Below are 15,894 nucleotides of genomic sequence, written 5' to 3' on the forward strand. Positions count from 1 at the left end.
ATTTTATTGATTTTTTACAGAGAGGAAGGGAGAGAGATAGAGAGCCAGAAACATCAATGAGAGAGAAACATCAATAAGCCGTCTCCTGCACATCCCCCACTGGGGAAGTGCCCGCAACCCAGGTACATGCCCTTGACCGGAATCGAACCTGAGACCTTTCAGTCCACAGGCCGACGCTCTATCCATTGAGCCAAACCGGTTTTGGCGGAATTTGCTATTTTTAGAAGAGACATATATATTGTAGAGAATAATACAGCCAGTTATATAAAAATATGTTCACTTATATATAAAAATATATAGATATAAAAAAACCTATTTGCCCATCAAATTAGGATTTTTTAGTTTAATTGTCTTCAATGCCCCCCAGAATATGTAAGGCTGATCATTCAACATTTTATGTGTGGGAGTATGTATGTTGGCAAACGTACATACAGAGAGAGAGAGAGAGAGAGAGAGAGAGAGAGAGGAAGGTAGAGAGAGAGAGAGAGAGAGAGAGAGAGAGAGAGAGAGAGGAAGAGAGAGAGAGAGGTAAGTATTTGGGTAATAACACTGTAGTATGTGCTTTGAAGGGTTTAGAAATCAAAGTTATCAACCTATGTTAAAATTTAAGGACAGGATGGGAAGATAGGGCCCTGACTGAAATATTTGCACAACTCTCCACAGCAGAGTGATGCAGTGTCAAAGTGAGGATGTGGACCAGGGGTCCTCAAACTATGGCCCGCGGGCCACATGCAAATACAAATATTGTATTTGTTCCCGTTTTGTTTTTTTACTTCAAAATAAGATATGTGCAGTGTGCATAGGAATTTGTTCATAGTTTTTTTTTAAACTATAGTCCGGCCCTCCAACGGTCTGAGGGACATTGAACTGGCCCCCTGTTTAAAAAGTTTGAGGACCCCTGATGTAGACATTAACAGCCTTTAGAATGAGTGGGAGGCAAAGTAGATATGTAACTGAGGATGACTTCATGGTATCGTGCTGGGTGAAAAGTAGTAGCAGGTCAGGGGGATCAAAGGGAGCCGAACCTGAGGAAACAGACCACACAGGGAACAGGAAGATCATGCATTCTGGGTCAGAAGCCAAGTACCCAAGGGAAATGAAGAGGACAAGGGCATGGTGATGAGAAAGCAGAAAAGCTAGAGCATCCGGACAGCTAATGCTGTGAGATAAGTGGGGCCCAGTGGGGCGCATCAGATGTCAGCCAAACTGGCAAACAGATGTGCAGCCTCTGCAGCCTGGTGTGAGGCAGCCTGCCATGGCCTCATCTGCATTTGTTCTCTTACCTTTGAGAGCCACCTGTGGGGAAATGTGGGCTGCAGACAGTGACAGCTCATGAACTCTGAGGGAAGCACTGGGTATTGAAGGAGATGGCGAGCTACTTGTGCTGTCCTGAAGGGTAAGTAGGAAGTTGTATGGCAGAAAGGAAGGACTGCAAACATGAGGGCAAACAAAGGCAGTTGCTTTAAAGGTATTAATTTTGAACCTTATTTTAGTGATCAGAGAGGCATAATCTATAGCACCAGGCCCAGCTGGTTAGGAAATAGTAGCTAAGTCTAGTATAAGTGATTTATAACCATTTTTGGAGTCATGGGTTTTATAGATCATCTCCCCAGAAAAATGTAGACATAGACTCTTACATCCAATGCCAAGGAGTTCACACATACTCTGAAGTCCACATTTGGACCCGAGGTTTAGGATTACTTGTCTAGAGTATGGGGTCCAATTGGGGAGGCACCAGTTCTACTATAGTGATACTTCTGGCCACAAAAAAATAGCAGCAAGTGTCCTTCTTAGAAAACACTGCCTAATGACAACACCAGATCACTTTGCTGGAGCAGGAATCAAGCCCCATACTGCTCTGGTGTTTTTACTCAGAGAAGCTGTAGTGGGGCCTCCATGGAAGGAGAAGATGTATCTGAGAAATAAATTAAACCAGAGTTTTGAACAGATTTCTTCAAACTTCATTTACTGGCTTCTTTGTTAGACCCCTCCTTTCTGGGAGGAAGGGGATGGGATTTAGTTTACCTGATAGTTGAGCTAGGTAGCAGCCAGCAAGTAATTAGTTCCCTGATAGTTCTAAATCTTATGTGTTTTAATCTCGTAATTAAAATTTTCCAAAGTTTCTCAAGATCTCTAAAAATATAAATAAAATTATTATCCTATGGCAAAATGACAGTTTGCTACTTTTTCCCATGGGGTAGGATTGTTACCAAAGAGAAAACTGCAAGGGATGTTCCGCCCAATCAGAGGAGGCTTCTTCATCCTTCAACTCCATGATGAACTCTTGTATGAAGTGGCAGAAGAGGATGTGGTTCAGGTATTTTTACAGTGTTTTCCATTTTCCATTCTATTGAACGTTCAGGCGCTGGATGGGTCAGGCTAAGATGCATGAGGTTTCTGGAACTCTTCCCCAGCCCTACGATGGCTACATCAATGTTGGGTCCTTACGGGTTTACAAAGAACTAAGAGTGCACAGTGTCATACTATTGTTAAAGAAATTCCTGGCGCAGGGATGTTTTTGTCTGGGAGAAGTGGGATGGGAATCTGGAGTCTTGTCCTGAGGGTTTCAAAGCTCCAAGCATTCCAGCTGAAGCTGGCAGAGCTCCTGCTGGTCAGTGCAGACTTGGGATGCCTGGCTCTTCCGAAGTCACTTCCAAGCACCAGGTGAAGAGCTCCAGTCTGGCCTGTTATCTCGGTGGGTAGGCTGGGAAACATTCTTTGATTAGGCAGAGAGTTTGTTAACCTCTTTTTTGTCCCCCCACCCCCACCCCTAGGTTGCTCAGATTGTCAAGAATGAAATGGAAAATGCCTTAAAACTTTCTGTGAAACTGAAAGTGAAAGTGAAAATAGGTGCCAGCTGGGGAGAGCTGAAGGACTTTGATATGTGAACATACAGCTGGTTAAGGCCTCCTGAGAGGGAAGCCTGTGCAGGTACCAGTACCTGGAAAGAACAGAGATTACCCTTTCACCTACTTCATGAAAACAGAAACTCTCAAGTCCTGATGGACTCAGGATAGTCATTTTATATGGGAGTTTCAAAATGTGTATGAGAGTTTATTCTCTGTAGTTCAATGACTCTATTCACTCTCAAAGAGTATCTGTGAAATTGCCTCTTATCATTTACTGAGGCTCTAAACAGGTTCGGCACACAAGCTTGAAATATGCACTTAGCACTTTGGGTCCTCACCTGTCTGGATGGAGCATGAGAAAGATGGAGCCGCTGCCTCAGACAATTGTGATACAGACTCCCAACAGGAGCCACAGGCACATCAGGATCTGATTTCACATATGCCACCAGGGTTAGGCCTTCTGTGTGACCTTTCTCCAATATCAATTTAAGACTAATCAAGTAGTATTTTTAAATAGCATTGGCTAATAACGAATTTTATAAAGTGGTAAGACTTGATATGGATGGAGTCAAGGAATTGGATTTTCATAAAATGCTATTTTTTTTCTTCCTTTTTTCTCCTCAGTTCATGCAGGGAATGTGTTTGCAGCACTTAGGTATAAAATAAGCTCTACCTCTTGAAGAGATATCCTGTCCTGTACGAGCAGATGTCTGTATTGCAGGTTAACATAATACAGCCAGAGCAGGAAAAACCCTCTTGTCAGCTCTTAGTGTGTGTCTGTGTTTGTGGCATTGTTAGAATCCCCACCCTGTAAGATTGTACTGTAATAATCCCAGTCAGAGATGTATAACTGACCATTTAATGTTAAAATAAAATGTATTTATGAGAAACTTCCTAACAGTAATTCAGTTTTAAATTGTGTTTGGTCTAAGAGTATCAGAAACCAGTGTCCCATATTTAGTTATTATTCTGTAGTTTACATATTTACATATTTATTACTTATTCTGTAGTTTACTCAACTCTATAAACATAGGAAATGTTAATTATGTCCTCAATCAGTTATCAAAAGAGCTCTTTTTTTTAATATACTTTATTGATTTTTTACAGAGAGGAAGGGAGAGGGATAGAGAGCCAGAAACATCGATGAGAGAGAAACATCGACCAGCTGCCTCCTGCACACCTCCTACTGGGGATGTGCCCGCAACCAAAGTACATGCCCTTGACCGGAATCGAACCCAGGACCTTTCAGTCCGCAGGCCGACTCTCTATCCACTGAGCCAAACCGGTTTGACTCAAAAGAGCTCTTTTATGTTTATTAATCAGAAATTTTTAAAAAGACAGTTGCTTTATAAACAAAGCGTGATACACTGTCAGTAATTGGATATTAGTGCACAAGAGCCTCAGACATGTATTTTTTGGAGGAGGGGGATCGGGCAGAAGATGGAAGAGGGAAGAGGGAGGTTCTGTCATTATTTCTTAAGGTTTCCATATTCACCTGTACCATGTTTTTCAGAGAGACAAGCTATAGTGCTGTCAGTATTCTGGTGACCTTGAGATCCAGCCCAAGAGAAAGGTCAATCTTTTTACTTATGAGTGTTCTTCAAATATGAGTGCAAACATATAGGTCACTTCCACCTCATGTTCTACAGTCATGGTCCTGCGTGGTCCTGCATGTGTAGTCACATGCATCTTCTTTATTTTTTGGTTAATCCTCACTTACCTGAGGATATTTTTCCATTGATTTTTTTTAGAGAGAATGGAAGGGAAGGGGAGAGACACAGAGAGAGAAACATCGATGTGAGAGAGATATGTCAATTGTTTACCTCCTGCATGCATCCTGACCTGGGCTAAGGATCAAGCCTGCAACAGAAGTACGTGACTGGTATTGAACCTAGGACCTTTCAGTCCATGGGCCAACACTCTATCCATTGAGCCAAACCAGCTAGGGCAATCACATGCATCTTCTCATCCTTTTGACCTACTAGCTGGACTTAAAACAAGTAGCCCTTGCTTTGCATCATTCAGTTATACACAAATTCCAGTAATCACGGTTTATTTAAATAACACTAGTGCCCCCACAACACATTTCAAATTTTAGTTACCAAGGTATAGTAACTGAGTAATTGCAAAAAGTTCAAACTTCATTGGGAGCTCTTTGAGACACAAATCACTGTGTAAATAATAGATGTCCACATTCTAATTCCTAAGACCTGTGAACATGGTATATTACATATTGATATGTATAATGACATTGCTGATGTGATATAGTAGAGAGATCTTGAGATGGGGAGATTACCTGGGTGGTTCCAATGCAAACACAAGGAGCCTTGCCCAGCCAGCATGGCTCAGTGGTTGAGCGTCAACCTATGAACCAGGAGGTCACAGTTCAATTCCTGGTCAGGGCACATGCCTGGGTTATGGGCTCAATCCCTAGTTGGGGGCGTGCAGGAGGCAACTGATCAGTGATTCTCTCTCATCATTGATGTTTCTATTTCTCTCCCTTCCTCTCTGAAATAAATAAAAATATTTTTAAATATTTAAAACCTAGAGGACCGGTGCATGAAAATTCGTGCACTTGGGGGCGGAGGGGTTCCCTCAGCCCAGCCTGCACCCTCTCACAGTCTGGGACCCCTCAGGGAATGTCCACCTGCTGGCTTAGGCCTGCTCTCTGGGGGATCCGACTAAGCTGGCAGTCAGACATCCTTAGCGCTGCCGAGGAGGCGGGAACCGCCGCTGTACTCACAGCCATCAGCCCAGCTTGTGTCTGAGCTGAGCTCCCCCTGTGGGAGCGCACTGACCACCAGGGGGCAGCTCCTGCGTTGAGCATCATCTGCCCCATGGTGGTCAGTGCACGTCATAGCGACCGGTTGTTCTGCTGTTAGGGTCAATTTGCACATTACCCTTTTATTATATAGGAAAGCACACACAAGGGGCCTTATAAGAGAAGGCAGATGGTCAGAGTCAGAGGAGGAGAAGTGACTACAGAAACAGAGTCAGATTAAGATTTGAAGATGCTGCACTGATGACTTTAAACATGTAAGAAGGGGCCATGAGTCAAGGAATCCAGGCAGCCTCTAGAACCTGGAAAAGGCAGTGGAATGAAATGGGGACACTCCCAGGTCCTCCAGAAGGGCAGAGCCCTGTCCACATCTTGATTTTAGCCTAATAAGCATATCGGATTGCTGACCTCCAGAGTGTTAAGATCATTTATGTTGTTTTCAGGTTTTAATGAGATATAAATGACATACAACACTGGATAAATTTGTGTACAGCATGGCTTGATTCACATATATTGTGAAATAATTACCACAATAAGTTTAGTTAACATTCATCATCTCATATAGATATGAAAAAAAAAAGAAAAACTTTTTTCCTTGTAATGAGAAGTTTTAGGACTTGCTGTCTTAGCAACCTTTGAATATACAATCCAGTATGTTTATTAGTGTGATCATGTACATTACATCCTTAGTACTTATTTATCTTATAGCAGGAAGTTTGTACTTTTGACCACCTTCTTTCAATTCCCCCATACTCCATTCCTCACCCCTGCCTCGGAACCACAAATCTGATCTATTTTTGTTGTTGTTGTTGTTTTTTTAAAATATATTTTATTGATTTTTCACAGAGAGGAAGAGAGAGAGATAGAGAGTTAGAAACATCGATGAGAGAGAAACATCAATCAGCTGCCTCTTGCACATCTCCCACTGGGGATGTGCCCGCAACCAAGGTACATGCCCTTGACCGGAATCTAACCCGGGACCTTTCAGTCCGCAGGCCGATGCTCTATCCACTGAGCCAAACTGGTTTCGGCTATTTTTGTTGTTTTTAATCCTCACGTGAGGATATATTTTCCCTTTGTTTTATCAGAGAGAGTGGAAGGGAAGGAGGGAGGCAGAGTCAAAGGGGAGGGGGGGGGAAAGAGAGAGAGAGAGAGAGAGAGAGAGAGGAGAGAGAAACATTAATGTGAGAGAGACACATCGACTGGTTGCCTCTTGCATGCTCCCCTGTTGGGGAGCAAACTGCAATCCAGGTAGGTGCCTTTGACAGGGAATCGAACTGGAGACCCTTCAGTGCGCCATTGAGCACACCAGCCAGGGTGAGGTTTTTTTTGTTGTTGTTTTTTTAAGATTAGACTATATAGTATTTGTCTTTCTCTGACTTATTTCATTTAACATAATGCCCATCCATGTTGCAAGATAATGCACATCCATGTTGTAGCAAGTGGCAGGATTTCCTCCATCTTTATGGTTGTAAATATTCTATTGTATATATGTTCCAAAATTTCTTTATGCATTTTTACCCACTGACAGACACCTGTGACGTTAACATGTCTGAGCTATTGTCAATAAGGCTGCTGTGAACGTGGGAATGCAGCCATCTCTTGGATAAGTGTTTTCCTTTCAGATATTTACCCAGAAGTGGAAATGCTGCATCATTTGGTAGTTCAATTTTCAATTTTTTGAGGAATCTCCATATGTTTACTATAGTGACTGCACTAATTTACATCCCCACCAATAGTTCACAAGGATTCGTTTTTCTCCACATCCTCACCACACTTGCTATTTTTTTTTTGTCTTTTCGACAATACCCATTCTAACAGATGTGAGGTGATATCTCATTGTGATTTTGATTTGCACTTTCATAATGATTAGTGATGGAGAGTACCTTTTCATGTACCTGTTGGCCAGTTGTATAGCTTTGGAAACATGTCTATCCAGATCCCATTTTTAAAATTTGTTTTGGGAGCTATGCTATTGAGATATATGAGTTCTTTTTATATTTTGGATATTAACCCCTTGTCAGATATAAGGTTTGCAAAAATTTCTTTCCCATTTCATAGGTTATCTTTTCATTATGTTGATTGTTTATTTTGCTGTGCAGAAGCTTTTCAGTGTGATATATTCCCACTTATTTATTTTTTATTTTGCTGCTTGTGTTTTAGATGTCATATCTAAAATATCATTACCAAGACCAATGTCAAGGAGCTTTTTCCCTGTTTTCTTCTAAGAGTGTTACAATTCAGGTCTGATTTTTAAGTCTTTAATCTATTTTGGATTAAGTTTTATGACTAGCATAAGAAAGGGGTCTAGTTTTATTCTGTTGCATGTGAATATCCAAGTTTCCCAGCACCATTTATTGAAAAGACTATCTCTTCTCCATTGAATAGTCTTGGCTCCCTTGTCAAATATTAATTGACTATGTATGAGTTTATTTCTGGGCTCTTGATTCTGTTTCATTGGTCTGTACATCTGTTCTTCTGTCAGTATCATGCTATTTTGACTACGATAGCTTTATAAGATAGCTTGAAGTCAGAAAATGTAATGCCTCCTGCTTTGTTCTTCTTAGGATTGCTTTGGCTATTTGGGGTCTTTTGTAGTTCCATATAAATTATAGGATTGTTTTTTTCTACTTCTGAAAAAAAAACTGGATAGGATTGCATTGACTCTATAGGTGACTCTAGGTAGTATGGACATTTTAACAGTATTAATTCTTCAAATCCATGAACACAGGATGCCTTTCCATTTATGTGTGTGTGTTTTCTTTTATTTCTTTCATAAGTGTTTTGTAGTTTTCAGTGTAGAGATCTTTCCCCTCCTTGCTTAAATTTATTCCCAAGTTGTTGTTGTTTTTTATGCTATTGTACAATATAAGGGAGCATTTTCTTTATCAGATAATTTATTGTTGGTCTATAGAAATACTACTGATTCTTGTTTGTTAATTTTGTATCCTGCAACTTCACCGAATTTGTGAATTAGTTCTAACAATTTTTTGGTGGACTTTAGGATTTCCTATATATAAAATAATGTCATCTGCAAATAGGTACAGTTTTACTTATTCCTTTCCAACTTGGATGCTTTTTATTTCATTTTCTTACTTGATTGCTCTGGCTAGGACTCCTAATACTATGCTGAATAGGAGTGGTGAGAGTGGGCACCTTTTCTTGTTCCTGAGTTTAGAGGAAAAGCTTTCAACCTTTCACCTTTGATTGTGATGTTAGCTGTGGACTTACAATATGTGGTATGGATTATGTTGTGATACGTTCTTTCTATACCTAATTTGTTGAGAATTTTTATCATTAACAGATGTTGAATTTTGTCAAATGCTTTTTCTGTGTCTGTTCAGATGATACGATTTTTTATCTTTCTTTAAAAAATATTTTTATTGATTTCAGAGAAGAAGGTAGAGGGAGAGAGAGATTAAAACATCAATGATGAGAGAATCATGGATTGGCTGCCTCCAGCACACCCCCTACTGGAGATCAAGGCCAAAACCCAGACATGTGCCCTGATCCTGATCAGAAATCGAACTGTGACGTCCTGGTTCATAGGTCAGCACTCAACCACTGAGCCACACCAACCAGTCGTGACCTTTTATCTTTCAGTCTGTTAATGTGATGTATCACATTTATTGATTTACGTATGTTAAGCCATTCTTGCTTTCCAGGGACAAATTCCACTTGATTGTGGTGAATGACCCTTTTAATGTGCAGCTGAATTTGATTTGCTTGTATTTTATTGATGTTTTTTACACCTATATTCATCAGGATATTGGCCTATAATTGTTGTTTTTTCTTGTAGTGTCCTTTCTGGCTTTGGTATCAGTGTAGTGCTGGCCTCATAAAATGAGCTTGGGAGTATGCCCTCCTCTTGGGTTTTTTCGGAAGAGTTTGAAATGACTAGTGTTAGTTCTTCTGTAAATGTTTGGTAAAATTCATCAGTGAAACCATCTGGTCCTGGGCCTTTGTTTTTAGGGAGGATTTTGATTACTGCCTCAATCTCCTTACTAGTAATTGCTCTGTTCAAATTTTCTACTTCTTCTTGATTTAGTCTTGGTAAGTTGTATGTTTCTAGTAATTTTTTTCATTTCTACTAGTTTGGAGAGTATAGTATGTTAGAGTATAGTTAGTTGTTCCCTTGATAGTACATAGTAGCCTCTTACGATCCTTTGTGTTTCTGTCGTATCAGTTGTAATGTTCCTTCTTTTCATTTACAATGTTGTTGATTTGGGTACTCTATTTTTCATTGGTTAGTGTAGCTAAAGATTTTTCAATTTTGTTTGTCTTTTAAAAGAACAATTCTTAGTTTTGCTTATTTTTATATTGTTTTCCTGTTCTCTATCGCATTTCTTCTCTAATTTTTTGTTATTTTCTTTGTTTTGCTGACTTTAGGGTTATTTTCCCATTTTCTTGAGCTATGGAATTAAGTTGATGATTTGAGATCTTTCTAGATTCTTAATGTGGGTATTTATTGCTATGAACTTTTCTCCTAGCACTGCTTTCATGGTATCCTATACGTTTTGGTATGTAGTGTTTTTATTTTTGTTTGTCTCAAAGTACTCTTTTACTTCTTTAATTTTTTCTTTGATCCATTGGCTGTTCAAGAAAGTGTGGTTAAATTTCCATGTATTTGGGAATTTTCCAGTTTTTCTCCTGTTATTGATTTCTAGTTTATGGTTAGAGAAGATACTTAATACGATTTCAGTCTTTTTGAATTTGCTAAGGCTTGTTTGTGGCCTAACCTATGGTCTGTTCTAGAAAATGTTCCTCTGTGCTTTAGAAGAATGTGTATTCTGCTGTTGGATAGAATGTTCTCTATATGTCGGGTCCTTTGGTCTATAGCATTATCCAAATCTGTTGTTTCCGTATTGATTCTGTGCCTGAATAATCTATCCATTGTTGAGAGTGGGGTATTAAAGTCTCCAACTATTATTTTGTTTGTATTTATTTCTCCTTTCCATTCTGTTAGTTTTTGTTTTATAGATATAGATGCTTCACTGTTGGGTATATAAATATTTACAATTGTTATATCCTCTTGATGGACTGAGATTTTTCTTTTTTATCATTCTTTGTCTCTTCTTACCATTTTTACTTTAAAGTATATTTTGCCTGATATAAGTATAGCTACCCCTTCTAAATTGGTTACAATTTTCTTGAAATATTTTTACTCTCAGCCTATGCCTGTGTCTTTAAGGCTAAAGTGAGTATCTTGTAGGCAGCATATAATTAGATCTTGTTTTTTAATCCATTTCAGCCATTCTATGTTTTTGATGAAAGAATTAAAACCATTTACATTAAAGTAATTTTTGATAGGTAAGAGATTGTTATTGTCATTGTTAATTGTTTTCTGGTTGTTTTGTGGATTCCCTGTTCCTTAGTTCGTATCCTGCTGTATTTTTTGGATTTTGATATATTCTGAGTGTAGTATGCTTTGACTTCTTTATCATGGTTTGTGTAATTACTTACAGGTTTTCCCCTTATGGTTATCATGAAACTTACATAAAATATCTCAAAATGATCATACTCTATTTTAAACTGATAACAACTGAACAGCTGTAACATTCCTAAACTTTACACTTTTACTGCTCCTTCCCCTCACATTTTAGGTTATTGATGTTACAGCTTATGTATTTTTTATATTGTACATCCATTAACAAATTATTGTAGTTATGGTTTCTACATTTATTATATTAATTTTTAAACGAGTTGTAAGTGGATTACCTCCATTACTATATTAGAATATATATATTTGCCATTTCTATTGACTTTTATGCTACCTTCTTATATTTTTATGACATTAATTGGCATCCTTTTGCTTCCACTCAAAGAACTCCCAATTAGCATCTTTTGTAAGGTAGGTCTGGTGGTGATGAACTCCCTCAAGCTTTTGTTTGTTCAGGAAAATCTTTATCTCTTTTTTATTTCTGAAGAACAGCTTTACCAGTTGTAGAATTCTTGGTTGACAAGTTCCCCCCTCCCCACATACACAATATTTTGAATATATCATCCCATTTTTTTCCTGATCTGAAAAATTTCCATTGAGAAATCTGTCCATAGTCTCATGGGGGCTTCTTTGTATGTAACTTGTATATCTCTTGCTACTTTCAAAATCTTTCTTCATCATTGACTTATGACCATTTAATTATAATGTGTCTCAATGTAGCCCATTTCAGGTTAACCTATCTGGGGTTCTTTGGATGTGGATGTTCTGTCTCTTTCCAGGTTTGGAAAGGTTTCACTCCTATTGCTTTAAATATATACTTTCTGTCCCTTTCTCTTCTCTTGGGATTCCCACAATGTTTACATTGTGGGGGGTTTTGTTGTTGTTTTTTATTGTATCCCTTAAGTCCCATAGGCTTTCTTCACACTTTTTTTTTTTTTTTTTGCTCCTCTAACTAGATAATTTCAAATGCCCTGTCTTCCAGGTAACTGATTTTTTCTTTTGCGTGGTTGACTCTGTTGTTGGAGCTCCCTGTTGAATTCTTCAGTACAGTCATTGTATTTGTAAGCTCTAGGATTTCTGTTTGTAGTTCTGTGGGGTTTTTTAATGTTTCTATTTCTTTGTTAAACTCATTTTGTTCATACATTGTTTTCCTTATTTTGTTCAGTTGTCTGTGTGTTCTTGTAGTTTAAACTTCTTAAAGAGGGTTATTTTGAATTCTTTATGTGTTCTTCATTTCTTTAGGATCAGTTATTGGAGCTTTATTAGTTTCCTTTGGTAGTGTTCTAATTACCTGATTTTTTTGTGATCCTTGATTTTGTATGTTGATTTCTCTGCATTTGAGTAAGCAATCCCCTTTTCTGACTTTACATGTTTACTTTGGTACAGATAGTTCTTTACCTGTCTGCTTGGCTTGGTGTTCTGGACGAGTCAGCTGGTAATGTCATTGGGCTTGTGGGGTTTGCTATCAGGGTCTATTTTGGGGAAAGGCCACTGACATTGGAGAGGGGTGCTGCTGGCTGAGAAAAGTTGGATAGAACGTCTGGCTTGGTTCCCTGCTCCAGCAAGGCCATAGAATGGGTTCCGTGGTTGCCTGGGTCCTCTGGACGATTGGGTCTGGGAACTGTACTCAGCAGTAGGCATGGTTATGAATTAGCTTCCCTGTTCTGGGGGCAGCAGACAAGCCGTAAGATCTGCACTGCTCATCCTTTGAGGACCCAAATCAGGCTAGACGGTGCACTAAATTTTCTGGCCAGATGAGGCCACCAGTTTTACTTTGAAGATGGAGATAGCCCCAGGCTAGTTGTCTTTTCAAGTGCCACTGTAGGGTTGTAGGATGTGCTGTGCAGTTTTTCATGTGCTCTGGTTAGGTCCCTGGTTGGGGTGGGCTGTTTGGAGTGTGTGAAGGCTATTATAGCAGGGGGCTAGGAATTAGTTTACCTGCCTGAATAGTGCCCCAAACAGGCCCCAAGGCTGGGAAAGCTCTTGTTTGGGAATCAAATCAGGCAAACCTGCATGGACCAGGACCGACTGGGCCACTGTTAGCGTTGCAAATGCAGAGCCACCAGTCAGGCTCTTCACTCAAGTGCTGCTGTAATCAGGGCTGCAGGGTGAGATTCCCAGGAGCTCTGGCTAGGTTTCCTGGTTAGCAGGGTTGGAGGTGGTATTCAGCAGTGGACAGGGTTATGGATTAGTTTTCCCTGGTGGGCTTGCAGGACAGTTGCCATGGCCGACACGTCTCTTGTTTGAGGAGCTAATTAAGCATATCTGTGCACCAAACTCTCTGGCTAGACAGAGTTGTCAATTTATGTGCTAGATGGGCAGAGGTGCTGGCTGGGCTCTCTGCTTAAATGCTGCTGCGCCAAACCATCGCCTAGGTCAGTGATGGCGAACCTATGACACGCGTGTCAGAGGTGACACGCGAATTCATTTTTTTGGTTGATTTTTCTTTGTTAAATGGCATTTAAATATATAAAATAAATATCAAAAATATAAGTCTTTGTTTTACTATGGTTGCAAATATCAAAAAATTTCTATTTGTGACACGGCACCAGAGTTAAGTTAGGGTTTTTCAAAATGCTGACACGCCGAGCTCAAAAGGTTCACCATCGCTGGCCTAGGTGCTCAGGCCAGGCTTCCAGGGTGGGTGGGGTTGGAAGCACCCTCAGCAGTGGGTGAAGCTATGCATTAGCTCCCCTGCCCAGGTGGAGTGACAGAGCTGGCTCCATGGCTGCCAGGACTCTGTGTTTGGGGTGTTGACTCAAACAGAACTGCACCCCTAGTTCCTGGGCTACATAGCTTTCCAGGTATTAAGGCCAGACTTCCTGTCAGGCAGGGCGGGGAGCCATGCTTAGCAGTGGGCAGGCTATGCGTTAGCTCCCAGGTGGAGCAACAGAGCTGGCTCCAAGCAGCATCCCAGGTGTTCCCCTAAGGCCTTTTGGTAGGGCAGGTAGGGCAGAACCAGGAGCCATACTCATCAGTGGGTTAGGGCTATGAGTCAGTTCCCCTGCCTGAGCATAGTGGGGCAACCAGCCCCAAGGCCTGGAAGGTTCTTTGTGGTCCTGATTCAAGCTGACCTGTGCCCCAAGTCACCTGGCAGAACTGTGCCACTGCCTTTGCTCTGCAGACCATGAGGTCTGCCTGCTCCAGTGTTGCTAGGCTACAGTGTCCAGGTGTTCCGGCCAGCCTTTCTGGCTGGGTGGGGCCTGGATATACACTGAGCAGTGGGATGACTCAGCTTCCCTGCCCAGACTGTTTGGGGGAAAGTGTGTCTTTGTGTGTGTGGGGGGGAAACCAGTCTCCAGGGGCAGAAAGGCTCTTTATTTGAGGTCCCGAGTGAGGCAGACCTGTACCCCACTAAGTTCCCTGGTCAAACTACACCACTCTCTTGGCTGTGCAGATTAGCAAAGCCTCTGGTTGAGACTGCTCCTTGGGCTTTGTAGGTAGGACCTGGTCTGCCAAGAGCTGAGCTCTGGTTGTTCCGAGCCCCAACCCCCTTCTGTTACAATCTGATTCCCAGTGGACAAGCCTGGCAGGTCCCCATGTGCAGATCCCACAGATTGTAGTGATGCAAGACCATGGTGGTTCTCCCAAGAAGGGACCCGCATGCTCAACGTCCACCCTGGGCGCTCTCGCCCTCCTGGAGGAACCGCAGGCTCGGAGAGACCTCTCAGTGTGGGGCGGTGCCGGCTGGGGGAGCCGCCGAGCGGTTAGCGGGTAGCTGCCCCTCTTACCCTGCAGCCGCACCCCTGTCTGCTAGGATTCTTTTCAGTGGTGTCCTGTGCATGAGCAGTCTGTTAGTTCTTCTTGTGACAGGGGGTGACGTTAGGAATGACCTATGTCGCCATGTTAGCGACCATCTCAGTTATTACCGTAAGCCAGTAAGCTTGTAGTAATTTGTTTGCATTAGTAGAAAACTAGTACATGCATCATGATCAATTACCAGTTACCTCACTTCTTTCAAAGTCTATCCATGATTAGTCACCGCACACTCCTCATTCACTTTGCACACAGGCAATAGAGCATGCAGCAGTATTGACTCATGTCTCCCAGTGTCAAATCTGTGGCATTTACAAAAAATGGGTAAGCAAAAGAAAAAAAACTGGCTAAATAAGATGCAAGTACATCAGAGAAGTGGAAAATGGTGCCTCTATAAGTGAAATTCAAATCGAACATAGAGTTTTAGAAGAAATAGCTGTCTGTGGAAATATTGATGCTGATGACATTTGAAATATTCTAGACATGCAACTTGAAAAACTTTGTGAAGGCAAAATTATCAACATAAAGGAAAATGGTTGTGAAAAAAGGATTAAGATATCCTAAAGGAAGTGATGCCAGGAAAAAAAAAATCATTATTAACCTATAAATTTACTATAATTTCAATCAAAGTTTCAACAGGGATTTTTAAAAAGATCAATAATATCCTAAAATGCACCTAGAGAGAAAAAAATCAATACCTATCAAACTTGAAAAAGATAAAAGATAGCTATCACATATTAGGACATATTGTAAAGATATAATTAACAGTTTGATAAGGACACAGAAATAGACAAAGGGATTACTTGAGAATTTAGGAAACAGACATATGTATGTCTATGTAAAAATGTCCTTTCAAATTAGTGGTGAAAAGGTGAGTCATTCAAAAATAGAGGTGTAGTGATATGTTATCCTTTTGTCAAAAGGTCAAGCTAGATCCCTATACCAAAATTCCAGATGTATTAAAAGAATGATATAAAAAATAAATCTATGCAAGTGAAGAAGATGTAAGAAAATGTTTATTATTGTGTAGATGGAAAGGCCTTTAAAACAAAGTTCAAAAGTCAAAGATA

At 40.5% G+C, this 15,894-nt stretch overlaps 1 protein-coding gene across 3 annotated transcripts in view; it reads left to right on the plus strand.

Moving 5' to 3' along the window:
• POLQ (DNA polymerase theta) overlaps positions 1-14,918 on the plus strand; it is a gene marked incomplete at its 5' end in the record, with an annotated part of 114,114 nt that extends 99,196 nt beyond the window's left edge. For all 3 annotated transcript variants that reach the window (XM_081086877.1, XM_081086878.1, XM_081086879.1), the window contains 2 exons: positions 2,202-2,317; positions 2,775-14,918. In XM_081086877.1, the coding sequence (XP_080943003.1) occupies positions 2,202-2,317; positions 2,775-2,888 (230 nt within the window). In that variant the 3' untranslated portion in view covers positions 2,889-14,918. The remainder of the gene's footprint in view (positions 1-2,201; positions 2,318-2,774) is intronic.
• Positions 14,919-15,894: the final 976 nt, after the last annotated feature.

The sequence above is a fragment of the Myotis nattereri genome (genome assembly GCF_964212035.1).
Source record: "Myotis nattereri genome assembly, chromosome: 3".
Lineage (NCBI taxonomy): Eukaryota > Metazoa > Chordata > Mammalia > Chiroptera > Vespertilionidae > Myotis > Myotis nattereri.